Below are 13,823 nucleotides of genomic sequence, written 5' to 3' on the forward strand. Positions count from 1 at the left end.
GCTGAGCTGCAGTCTGGCGCACTGACCGCTTTCAGAGCTGCACGAACCCAATGGCAAGCCCAGTCACCCGCGGGGAATAAATGGTGAGGTCTGACACGTCTTTGTTACGGGAAATCATTTGGACGGCGACGTCGCAAAGATGGTGCGTGGAGTTTATGGCAGTCTGCGGAAAGAAGAATACTTCGCAGGACTGCTTCTGCTGGCGGCGGCAGGGTTTGGGCTCTTGATGCATGAAGTCACGGCTTTGCCTGTCTGGAGACTTGAGGTATGCTAGATTTTCATCAGAACGATCATTTCAGAAGCGCGCTTTTTCCTTGCATAACTCTAGACACGCATCTAAGCGGCTCAAAGGTGTCACGCTTGATTCGATACTATCAGCTGAAACCCTCGCGTTATGAAACGACGAGTAGACAGCGGTCGTTAACTTGACGCGTCGTGCTTAAAACGCAGTGTTGGTGGCGAGGCGCGACACAGTCACGAGCGAAGCTTGTCTGGCCAACAACGACCTCTGACTGACAGCAGTTATGACATTCTTCTGCTTTCCATTCCTACGTTTTCTGCTGCGGTTTCTTTGCTCTGTGTTTGTGTGTCTTTTCTTTGTCCGTGTTTCTCTTCTACTTTTACATTCGGAAACGTTCGAGGATGCACTTTTGGCAATTCCAAACTATGTTACATTTTGGTTTTTCGTGGCTTTTAGGCTTCTTCGCTTTGACTGATCCATACTAGTGTAACCTTTAGAAAACAAAAACATTTACACAGTATTTAAAATCATGTTGTTCTCCATTCTCATCCAAGAAATAGGACAACTCATTCTGCACTCACAGGCTTCCCCAAAGTTTTGTCTATAAACTGTCCCCAGATTGAGTGCATCCACTCCTAATATCACCTGTGAGGGGGTCTGTAGTGCCTGGAGAGAGCTTTCCATTCATCACCAGGCAGGAGGCACATGTAGTGCTGGAAGTAGGGCACTCCCCAATCATGAGCCGGGACCATGTGAATATAGGGATGAAATAAAAACTACACTAAACTTCTTTGTAACTTATGTTTTGACTTCAGAAAACTCCTGGATGTTTAACTGACTATGACATGTCTCTGGTGACGTGCAGGACTTCTGCTTTCGTTTAGTGCACTTAATGGATAAGAATGAGCTCGTTTCTTCATCAAGATGGATTTTGAGTAATTTAGCATCACTTGTTCACCATTTGATTATCTGCAGTGAATGGGTGCCATCAGAATGTGAGTCTGTTAAGAAAAAAGTTGCATGTTTTTTAAAAAACGTCCAGCATTAAGATGTTTTTAACTCAAATATGAGTCCATAATAACACTCCCTCCAGTGAAGACGTGTTCTGGTCTGAATCAGGAGAGAAATCTGCACAGATCAAGCAGCGATTAAACAGATCTGAACTAATCTGTGTCTGGATTCTGATGTGAGAGACGACAGGAGATGCACTTCTTCACTGGAGGAAGTGTTGTTATGGATCATGGACTCTTGATGCTGGATGTGTTTCAGCTTTTGTCTTCTCCAGATGTTCACTGATGGACTGGAGTGCTGTGGATGTTTTTATCAGCTGTATTCACTGCAGAGCATCCATTGCTGAGACGTAGATAAAGGTAACTGGGTATGTACTGATCTCAGTTTCCTTTCAGGATGCAGTATTAGCAGTTCTTGTTATTATCTGCAATCCTGACTGTAGATGGAGGGTACAGTACCATACTATGCTCCATCTGTAGTAGTTGTATAATCAGTCTTTGTCTTTGGGGACAAGGCTGAAATATGTGTATTGGCATGGATAGTATGACTTACAGTTTACCCATCAGTGTGTTACTGACTTCTCGACAGTCGCTAGGATTTTAACCCTTGCATTACTTGTTGTCCAAGGTTTTTCAGTCTGACTGGTTTATTGAAGTGTTAACAGTTTTGTTTTGGGATATTAAGCTATTTGCTTTGGCATGTTACTACACCGTCTCAGTAAATCTACAAACGTATCCAGTCCACTTCTCAGACCTTTCTATTTCACTTTTCTGGATCTAGCAGTGTTACATAATTTACAGTCAGCAGTGGCAGCTCATTACTTCGCATTAAATCTGCTCATGGCCAACAGCTGAGAAAGCTGTCAGACACCGTGAGAGAAGAGATAAGAGCAGATCTTTTGATTTGTAGGAACAATATGAACATCCGTTTTGGAAATTGTTTGATCATTTGGTTATCACAAAAGTAGCTGGGAAGATAGTTTGTCTCTGTCATGGAAGGAGCATGGCCATCGATAAGACTCTGAAGTGTGTCTCATTTTAACAATCAGTTACAGCAACTCTCTTGTGTGTTTGATTGAATGTTTGTGCTGAGGTCAGCTACTGTCACCCATGGTTCATTAAAATCACCTTGAACCGTGATTCTTGTGAGCAGTTGTATCCTGGAAGGAGCTGGGGATTAAATCTAGTTCACAGTGTCTTGTCCTGTATCTTCATGCAGTGTGGTGCTACAGAGAAAAGAGTCTGAGAGAGTACCAAACATATGAAGAGGAAAGCAGCCAAACCTCAAGACTCTTGGATCAAGCTGCTACCTTCAGATTTATCCTTTTTCTGTTCCTGAATCTTACAGCATGACATGGTTATGATTAGTTGTGTAGGCCGATATCCTGATATCCTGCATGTGGGGAAAATGACCTGCAATTCTAAGAAAATACAATGATCAGAGACTCTTTCCAGGTCATTACCCAGGAAAAGGCTGCTTGGCAGCATTAGCCCTGTATTCAGTGTATGCTAAATTACCTTTAATCCACTTTCTTCACATTCATCCTCATCGGGTTTACTTGCTACTTACTACTTCAAAAACAAAAAGTCCTTGAATATGATTCAAAGATTTGATTCCATGTATTTTATAAGTTATCCATATCCTTCCTCTGATCCCACAACTGAATACTGTCCACAAGGTTTTGCGTATGTCCAAGTACATACACGAGCCAGGTTACTGCTACCAAACATCACTAGCAGTGTATAGGGGAAAGGATCTTTTAAAAGAAATGCATTGCATTACTGAATTGCATTACTACATAAAAGGTAATTAACTATGTTACATAGTTACTTTTTATGGCAAAGTATGTGACTTTTGCGTTACTTTTTGTCACCTGACCTGGGCTTGCTTTTTTATGTTTTAAAAACGAAAATCCCAAAAGTTATATTTTTGGCAGCTCTAAAGTAATTAGCATTACTTATTTGAAAAAGTAACTGATATTTTGGTGTAAATCTAAAAGCACTCCATTACTTTACTTGTTAATTTAAAGAAGTAATCTGACTGTGTAACTTGTAATGCGTTACCCCTGACTCTGTTCATTAGAGACCGTATACAGTTGGTTATATGAAAAATGTTGGACAGTGGTCAAACATTTCTGTGAGTTTTATTGCAGACCAAAACAAGTCTCTGTTCTCTTTGCCACCACAGACCAGTTCTCTATAGCATTATTCTCCACAAACCATTACGTTCCCAGTGTACTAGACTTTAAATGCCAATCGTTGCCTTACTTCAAGGTCAAATCGACAGTCGAACAGAGAATCTGAAAGACTAAATGAGGAAATTAGCAGATTCTTGTGATCAGACATATTCCAGTTGTCCTGAAGGTTAAACCGTAGACCAGAGCTGTGTGGAAAGGCACTTGCTGGCTTGTCTCTGAGGGACTAAACCTCCACCTTCTCTTCTCTCCACTGCGAGGGACTGGAATGCACACAGCAAACAGTGCTGGGACGCTCCATGTGCCAGCTGCAGAACGCCGCATGAATTCCAGTTGACATTGACATTGGCAACCAACACCAAACCTCAGAGTTGGGCAAATAATGTGGTTCCAAGTCACGCCCTGCTAAAAACACTTTTATATATTTAGTGATGCCTTTAAAATGGCATTCCAAGAATTTGCACTTGTTGCTCTTGAAGACTCCGTTGACCATCTGCTCTCTAAGAGAAGGACGTAGTTTATGAAGACTTGTATTATTATAACAATAGTACAGAGCAGTTATACTCATGATAAGTCACCCATGTATTAGCTTCACATATTTCTTGAAATGCACTCATGTCCCATTGTGTTTCTTCTTGGTTCATGGGGTTCTGCGGATCTCTGATTAAATCTTTAGACAGTCCTGCGAGCATCTGATTTGGCGAGTAGTTGCACAAAGAGACCTTACTGAAGTATCAAACTCCTTTACATCACGGGTTCGAGTGCAGCTGAACACATATTGTATGATGAAACTAGGCGGCAAGCTGATCGCCCCAAAACACTGTCATTTGTGAGTTCCACTCCGTCAATGTATCTTGGACCTAAAATACGTTTTTCCATTTTCAATTATTTTCCACTGGAAAAGAATGGAAGTCTTGCTTGCCAAGAGTGCAGCTTAAAAAACCACGTCAGCTTGTAAATGCATGTGATATAAAGGCAGGCCTTGGGGATTCAGGAATGTCCCCTCTGCCCTGTCGGACCGAAATAGTCTGTCTCCTCTAGTTATAACTATCTTAACTGCACTGCTCCTATCAGTGTTTGCAAGTGGCGTCTGCTAGCTTTTTACCTTTTAAAACACTCAGACTCATGCACTCTATCGACGCTTGACCTTTCTTGTAGAAGACTGAGATAAAAGTCAGCACAGGACTTTACAGCACATATAGAAAACCTTCCATGTTAGTCCATGCATTCGTCCAGTTTGGAAGAGCGTACGCTCTGTGTGAAGCCGAAAGGAGCCAAGCTCTATGCAAACACTGTCGATTTCTAACCCAGAGACTTCTTGGCTCTCTGCTGTGTTTGTGTATGTGTCTGTGAATGTCTGCTTAATGTGTCTGTTTCAGACACTAGTTTAAGGTCAGATTACCAGTGAAGTAAAAAAATGTGGACAGCTTTATAAAACCCAGAGAGCGCTCTCAACATCAACGTCTGAGTTCAAATTCAGGCCAAATACCTTCTGGGATAACAATATCGAATGAGGTGATTTTTGATGGCTAGTAAAAGACAAGTTTAAATTTTTTTTCTAATACATCCTCTCTAGGATTAAACTGACCCCTTCCTCTAAATTAAAGCGTAATTACTATCTGTCACCAACTAGCAGTAGACACATAGTCTTTAGTTAAGGTAGCACTAGTACCTTATTTTTTAACAGCCATTTGCAAAGGAATTTATTGCTAAGAATTAAATTTATTCACGAAAGTGCTTTCATTTCATCCATGGTTTTAAAATTTGATATGTCCCACCAAAGCTTCCTGTGAATCCACGTCAACAGTGTCATGGAAAAAAATGTCATGGTCTCTTTAAAGTTCTATTAATGTTTATTTGTTGTTGATTTTCTGGAATGACCACTCATGTAGTTAAGTACTTGAGCAAGTTGACAGCATGTGTGGGCTGTGGTTGCACGCTCCAACCAAAAATGTAGTTTTCACCTCAGTACCACTGCAGAGGTCAAATTCTTTCAGAAGAAAAGTCACACAGATAATAAACTACCAGACAAAATGTCATGTGTGGTTCGAGCAAATCTGGAAGTTTATTTACACATCAGATAATACTGTGTGTGTGTGTGTTTTAACTGTAGAACATGTGTAAATCTCTTAAAAGCCTCCTCCTGGCTGGAGTTTCGAGAATCTTCTTTGATTTACTGCAGTGACGCTGTGATTCAACTTCTACCTTATCATCACTATCAGCAAGAGCCACAGTCTGACAACATCTGATCTGAACTTCTTCTGTTTTTGTTTAGATAGATAAAATGACTTCACTGAGGTCATGCTGCTGTGGTTTGGTGATTAAACCAAATGTTCTTATTATATATGACGATTATCTTGTATTCTGAAATGAGTACGTGATCGGTTTGGAGTTTTAGACTAAGAATTTGTCATATTTACCACTTGTACAAAAGAGTTCATTAGTGAATTAATGTGCTACTGTAACTGAATGTAAATGTACTGCAGTGCTTTGCATGCGCTGTTCTGTAAAGAGCATGAAATAATTGTCTTACATCAGACAGTGGAGCAGTCTGGCTGGAAGATGAGAAGAGCAGCCCAACAAGTCTGACTTAACAACTGAACTGAACTTTCCTCTCTGCAAGCGCTCATTTCAGTCCTGACTAATCAATACAAGATGTGTTCCTGGCTCAACAAGACATTTATTAGAGAAAATTAGACTTTAAAGCACCTCACAAGTGGACTTATCGCTCTTGTAGGAGCAAGCGTGGCACAGAGCTTCATGGAAAATCCTGCTCACAGATCAATCTAATCTAATCTGAGATTTTTTTGTCCAAGGAAGAAGCTCTCATGTCTGGTGTTTTAATCATTGGGATTCATAAAGACGCCCGCTCCCATGTGCTTCACCTTTCCAGAAACAAACGCTACACGCTCACTCCAGAGAAACTGAAGTGGGACAAATTCAAGCTGACTTACAAGTAAGAATGCTTTTATGTTTTTATGCATCAGTCTGATAGCACAGCCCTCCGTTTGAAACCTGTGGCTTCTGCTTTGTCCATATTCCCCCCCCCCCCCCCCCCATATTTACATATGTTTAGAAGCTCTAGAGCGTGTATCCAAAGGACAATGAGCACAAAATGTGTGTCCCTCTGGTCATACAGTATATTTATGCCATTAATATTTAATTGGGGTCTTGCATATCCAAAGTTTGATCTGGTATAAAACTTATTTTAGAAATTGTTGTGTGCTTCATGGCAGGAAGTAAGTGATACAAGTGTGGAACAACATGAGTAGATCATTTATCCTCAAATGTTCAATGGGTGCTTTGTGTGTTCCTGCAGACTGCTGTCATTTCCAAGGAATCTTTTGAACGCCAGTGACACAAGGAGAGGCATGGCCAAGGCTTTCTCCATGTGGAGCGACGTCTCGCCCTTCAGTTTTCGTGAGGTCCCATCTGATCAAGAGGCCGACATCAAAATCGGTACATCGAAAACATTTTTGTTTGTCTGTTTGTTTGTTGCAGTACAGAGGCATTTGTAGTGAAAAATTAACACAGAATGAGGTAAGTTAGTGGTTTTGTGTTTCTGAGAAAAAGTTTTTTCAGTATAATTTGCCAACTATGCTCACAACTTCCATCATTAATGACATAGCTCAAGGATTCGGGATTTGGGATGTGTTTCCGAAATCTAAAGTTTTAGTGAACATTCGCAGACACCATCGCAAATTTTTATGGTTGTATGGTTGATTTCTATATCTTTCATTCTACACATATACAATTTCATTCTACTTTTTTAGATTTGTAAGATAATTAAAGCACTGTTATGTATGGAAGTAAAATAATGACAAATGTCTTTGAAACAAAAAAGCATGCTGAATAGCACTAACTGAAAAAAATATACATTGCATTACAAGTGCTTGCATTTTAATGCCCTGTATTTCCAGGGCTTGCATTTTTAGGTCCTGAAATTTAACATAGTTGTTCGTTTAAGCTGTGAATATTTCAATTGAAAATATTTCACACACCTTTTCATAATTAAAAAAATCTATAATTCATTTTCACGTTCCAGAATTCACTTCCAAAATATTAAATTGGTTTAAAAATACGATGTTAAAAATACGATGGTTTAAAGATACGATAATATTCGACAGGCAAATTTCGCTCCATTTTATTTCACTTTCCAAATTCGCTTCCACAAATTCAGTGGTTAAAATTCAGCAGATAATTCACCCTTTCACATCCGGGAGCTGCAGGAATAGCAGTAGAGCACAAGGGCATGATGTCCATCTGCTGTCAGTCGCTCACCAGCAGGTGGTGCAAGCGGCTTCTGATGAAGACCAAAGCAACGGGTGGATTAGTAATACAGTTACAAAAACTGATCTGCATAAATGGAGCAGGCGCTAAGCAGAAGTTTTGATTATCGGGGCATGTGGAAAAGCTGATTGTGTGAATGTGAATGTTTATTTCAACATCTTTGCCTTTACCATAGACTGTATAAAGGCTGTTACCCGTAGCCTAGTAAGCAGCATTCTATCATAAAGGATTTACTCAACGCTGAAGTACAGAACTAACATTACATCTAAGGAACACATATATTGCTTTCGCTTGTTTAGTTTCCGTAACTTTGTGTCATGGCTTGTGCGTCACTGTGCTGTAATACTGGGGATCCCCTCACGTCACACTCCAGGATTCCCCAAGGACGAGTAACGCTTCTCAATCAATTAATACTATGATATAAGACCTCAGATCTCAGATTACACTTTATTGATGATTATGCAAACTATATAGATAGTTAAGCAGATGTAAAATATGAACGAACGCTCAAGGTTTCATGCGGTTTCCTTCAGAAATCTGTTAAAGAAAAGAAAACTGATTAACGTGGCTCAGCGCACTAACAGCGATTACATTTACATTTATTCACTTAGCAGAGGCTTTTATCCGAAGCGACTTAAACTCACATCTTACTGATGAAGCAAATTATATACAGACAGATGAGGATATTAACGCAAGTCAATTAAGAAAAACTCAGTTTTAAACTTTAACATTAAAAAATTAACGTCTTTTATTGCCTCAAGATATTAAATTCGGCATCTAATTAATACAATATATTACTGTATATTATGTACATTTCAGCAGATGAGCCCAGAAATGAGCCCCACAAACCAAAAAGTTTCACCAAATCCTTTTTTTTTTTTTGTAAAAAGAAAACCAAGCGCAGTAGTTTTATGTTTGATATTTGCTGTCTATTCGCCTAAGCTGCTTTAGAGACCATCTGCAAATTTACCTCAAAATGAAACGTAGTACAATATTAAATTCAAATTAATCAGTTTACACTAAATTAATTATTTACTCAAACTGACTAAATATATATGGCCAATAACTTATTTCTCTTTGTATGGACACTACACAAATATTGTTTAAGAAAAAATTAGTAAGTCAGTATCTAGCAATGTACAACAACTGTTGGAACATGAAAAACCCTTTCCAGGGATCTTTAATTTTTAAATAATTGTATACTGTAAATATATGAAGGGAGGTATTGGCAAAATCTCACCTGTAGATAATCACTATGAGAAATACAAGATTTAGAATTTGACAGTACGTTATTTAAAATTGTTATTAAATCACATTGGACCTTTTAACCCAGTCAGTGGAATTGTCAGATGGTCCCTTGGGTCCCTGCTCTCTCCATGAAGACGCGGAAATTTCAGCAATGGATACATGGATTTGCAGCACTAAAAACTGCTTGTAGTTGCTCTGCTACTAAATTAATTTAAAAATGGCAATCCATATACAGCTATGATCAGCTGTTCCTTCATCTTGTTACGGAAAAGGTGAGGAAGCTACATGACTCGCGGTGCACTTGCGGCTGTGATGATTCGTAAGAGAGGAGGAAGCAATTGCAGGTAATTAGAATGGTAGTTTATTGATGGTAGAAAATACAGTGAAACTGAAAGATGAAGGCACAGTCCAGGATGTGGGCAATGGTGACGGAAGGTCTACAGTGGCGTGAGAAGTGCTGGATGGTGAAGTCGGTGGTGACGGTGTAGACGGTCGATGGATGAAACCAGGAAGTGACCGGAACACTCACACGAAGACGACAACATGAACACAATCCAGAACACTAACACGAGAGACGGTAATCCAACAGGGAGACTGCAACATGAGTGAGGATCTGACAACAGACAGAGAGAGAGGTGAGTATATGTAGCTGAGGGGTGATGAGGATCAGCTGGAGCGAGACAATCAACACCCAGGTGACCACAATCAACTAAACGAGCACATGGAGACAACTTAAGTACAAAAACAACCACAAAACATGACACGGAGGAAACACTGGATTTCCTACCGTGACAGTACCCTCTCCCCTAGGACGTCACCTGACGTTCCCAGCCTGCTTTACCTGTAGATTGTAATCATCTATAAGGTGGTGATCCAATATGTCCCGAGCAGGAACCCAGCTTCTCTCCTCCGGACCGTAACCCTCCCAATCCACCAAGTACTGAAATCCGCGTCCCCTCCGTCTAGAGTCCAGAATACGATTAACCGAATAGGTGGTTTCCCCATTAACGAGACGAGGCGGGGGGGGGGGGGGGGGAACCGGGGCAGGCGGATTAAGACGGGAAGAAATCACCGATTTAATTTTGGACACATGGAACACGGGATGAATCCTCCTGTACGCCGGAGGAAGGCTAAGACGCACGGTTACCGGATTAATAATTTTGGTAATAGAAAACGGGCCAATAAATTTGGGAGCAAGTTTGTTAGAAACGGAACGCATAGGAATATTCTGGGTAGAAAGCCACACTCTTTGACCGACGACGTAACGGGGAGGCTTCGACCGGTGGCGATCGGCCTTAGCCTTGGTGCGCGACCTAGCCTGGAGCAGAGCTCTGCGAGCTCTGGTCCAGGTGCGGTGACACCTCTGGACTAGTGCGTGTGCGGAGGGGACCGAAACCTCGGATTCCGTACTGACAAAATTAGGTGGTTGGTACCCTAAGCTACACTTAAATGGAGACATGCCCGTAGATGACACTGGCAAAGAATTGTGTGCGTACTCCACAATTGAGAGTTGCTGACACCAGGACGAAGGATTATTGGAAGCCAAACATCGCAAAACCCTTTCGACATCCTGATTGGTTTGACCATTGCTCTGGGGATGGAACCCGGACGAAAGACTAACAGTCGCTCCTAACAATTTACAGAATTCTCGCCAAAATCTGGGGACCCCTGTCAGAAACCACGTCTGTCGGAAGGCCATGTATACGGAAGACGTGGTCAATGACAGCTACCGCTGTTTCCTTGGCTGATGGCAATTTGGGCAAGGGAATGAAATGAGTCGTCTTCGAGAACCGGTCCACTACGGTTAAAATCACCGTATTGCCCTTAGAGGGCGGGAGGGCGGTAATGAAATCTAGCGAGATGTGGGACCAGGGTCTCGAAGGGACAGACAGCGGTAAGAGTAACCCCTCTGGAGGTCGATTGGAAGTCTTCCCAATAGCGCAAACCGAACAAGCCAAGACGAAGTCGTGGACGTCACGAGCCATACCAGGCCACCAAAATCGTTGCATGACTAGAAACCTAGTTCTACTAACCCCTGGGTGACAAGCAACACTGGAACAATGACCCCACCGGAGAACGTCTGACTGTAACCCCTCCGGCACAAACAATCGGTTCGGTGGGCAACGAGCCGGGGGCGTTACCCCTTCTAAGGCAGTCAAAACCTTCGATTCGACCTCCCATCTGAGCGCGGAGATAATGATGGTCCCCGGTAAAATGGGCTCGGGAGTAGCAGTACGATCGGAACGCTCAAAAAGACGGGATAAAGCATCCGGCCGGTAAGAAAGTGTAAAATCAAAACGACCAAAAAATAATGCCCACCGAGCCTGCCTGGAGTTAAGTCTTTTGGCGGTTCTAATGTATTCGAGATTCTTATGGTCCGTCCATACAATGAAGGGTACACCCGACCCTTCAAGCCAGTGACGCCATTCTTCCAGTGCACGTTTGACTGCCAACAACTCTCGATTACCAATGTCATAATTAACCTCCGCAGGGGATAAACGGTGAGAATAATACGCGCAAGGATGAACCTTTTCGTCTGAGGATGCGCGCTGGGACAACACTGCTCCTACCCCCACCTCTGACGCGTCGACCTCCACTATGAATTGACGTGAGCGATCAGGGGTGACGAGAATGGGAGCCGAAACAAAGCAGCTCTTCAGTTTGGTAAACGCAGCCTCGGCTGCGTCTGACCACCTGAACGTCAATCTAGGGGAGGTCAAAGCGGTCAGAGGCGCGGCTAGTTGGCTGAAATTGTGAATGAAACGCCGGTAAAAATTGGCGAACCCCAGAAATCTCTGCAGGGCCTTGCGAGACTCTGGGGATGGCCAATCTGCCACAGCCTTAACCTTATCAGGGTCCATGCGAACACCCTCAGTCGAAATGATGTGTCCTAGAAAAGAAACAGACTGTGCATGAAAAACGCATTTCTCCGCCTTGACAAACAACCCATTCTCTAGCAACCGCAGAAGCACTCGTCGTACGTGTTGCACGTGTTCCTGGAGAGACGAAGAAAAAATCAATCTGTCATCCAGGTAAACATATATAAATAGATCGACCATGTCTCGTAACACGTCATTAACGAGTGCTTGAAAGACTGCCGGCGAGTTGGTTAGCCCGAAGGGCATGACGCAATACTCAAAATGGCCTCTAGGGGTGTTAAAAGCAGTCTTCCACTCATCCCCCTCCCTGATGCGGACCAAATGATAAGCATTACGTAAGTCCAATATAGTGAAAACAGACGCTCCCTGCAACCTCTCAAAAGCTGAAGACATAGGCGGTAAAGGATAGGTATTCTTTACCGTTATGTTGTTCAACCCTCGGTAGTCAATGCAAGGTCGCAAGGATCCGTCCTTCTTTCCCACAAAAAAGAACCCCGCCCCCGCTGGAGAAGAAGAAGGGCGGATGAACCCCGTTGCTAGAGAACTGGATATATATTTCTCCATGGCCGCCGTCTCTGGAATAGACAAGGAATATAACTTGCCCTTAGGCAGAGAAGTACCTGGCAATAACTCTATCGCACAGTCATAGGGACGATGAGGAGGAAGAGAATCAGCCCGAGACTTACTGAACACCTCCCTCAGGTCGTGGTACTCCGCGGGCACGTTAGCCAAATCCACTGCCTCCCCCTGAAACACAGACTCAGAAACATTAACACCAGCAGACAAAAGACAAGACAAATGACATTCCTCGCTCCAGCTAACCACAGATCCGAGAAGCCAATCGATCCTGGGGTTGTGTTTCTGGAGCCAGGTGTGACCGAGAACAATGGGAGATAGAGGTGAGTCCGTGATGAAGAATGACATCTCTTCCGTATGGTTGCCAGCTGTGATGAGCGAAACCGGTAGAGTGGTCTGTGTGATGATCGGCAGTTTGTGTCCGTTGAGTGCAAAAGGTGCAATGGGGTGTTTGAGGGAGGTGAGAGGAATGTTGAGCTTCCTGGCGAATTTGCAGTCCATGAAACTGCCCTCGGCCCCAGAATCCACCAAAGCGTGAAGATTAAGTGCGTGGGTAGACCACCGTAGACTCACCGGAAGGAGTGTCGATGTAGATGAGGTCTTCTTGGCAGAGATCCCACCCGATAGTAGCCTCGGTTTTACTATCGGGCTTGGTCTTTTACCGGACAGCGCTGGATGTGATGTTCTTGGCTGCCACAGTATAAACACAGTCCCAGGGATCTCCGCCTGATCCTCTCCTCCCGGGAGAGCCGAGCTCGCCCCACCTGCATGGGTTCAGAATCTCCAGGTGGGCTGACCGCAACTTCTGAGCGCTGACGCTGAGCCTCCGGTCTGGTCGCGAAAACAACTCTCCCCCTCCGTCTGTCGGCTTGGTCGAGTCGGTTGTCTATCCTGATGGTGAAGTCAATAAGACCATTGAGAGAAGTTTTTGTCGATCATTTCGAAGTTCGGGAGTTCAGCGGCGCGGATCTCCTGTTGGATGCGGTCAGCCAACCCATGCAGGAAGTGATCCCACTGCGCCTCTTCGTTCCACTTACACTCCGCCGCCAGGGTGCGGAACTCGATGGCATAGTCGGATACGGACCTCTCTTCCTGGCGTAGATCCGTGAGAAGTCTAGCCGCCTCCCTCCCGGCGACGGAGCGGTCGAAGACTCGTTTCATCTCCACCGAAAGGGTGTGGAACGATGCACAGCAGCTGTCCTGGTTCTCCCACACCACCGTTCCCCAGAGGGCAGCCCTCCCCGTCAGTAGGGACAAGACGAAAGCCACCTTCATCTCCTCGGTGGTGAACGTGCGGGGCTGTAAGGCGAAGTGTAGAGAACAATGTGACAGAAATGATCGACAAAAGTTTGGCTCACCCGCATATTTCTCAGGAATGGGGAGG

General features: G+C 43.4%; 1 protein-coding gene across 3 annotated transcripts in view; it reads left to right on the forward strand.

The window, feature by feature from the left end:
• mmp23ba (matrix metallopeptidase 23ba) overlaps nt 1–13,823 on the forward strand; it is a 33,590-nt gene continuing 19,767 nt past the window's right edge. Inside the window, exons 1-3 of one of the 3 annotated variants that reach the window (XM_052562939.1) lie at nt 1–265; nt 6,263–6,402; nt 6,766–6,905. In XM_052562939.1, coding sequence (XP_052418899.1) covers nt 140–265; nt 6,263–6,402; nt 6,766–6,905 — 406 coding nt within the window. In that variant the 5' untranslated portion in view covers nt 1–139. The remainder of the gene's footprint in view (nt 266–6,262; nt 6,403–6,765; nt 6,906–13,823) is intronic. The other 2 variants (XM_052562937.1, XM_052562938.1) reach the window with 2 other exon arrangements.

Source organism: Carassius gibelio, chromosome B8 (genome assembly GCF_023724105.1).
Source record: "Carassius gibelio isolate Cgi1373 ecotype wild population from Czech Republic chromosome B8, carGib1.2-hapl.c, whole genome shotgun sequence".
Classification (NCBI taxonomy): Eukaryota; Metazoa; Chordata; class Actinopteri; order Cypriniformes; family Cyprinidae; genus Carassius; species Carassius gibelio.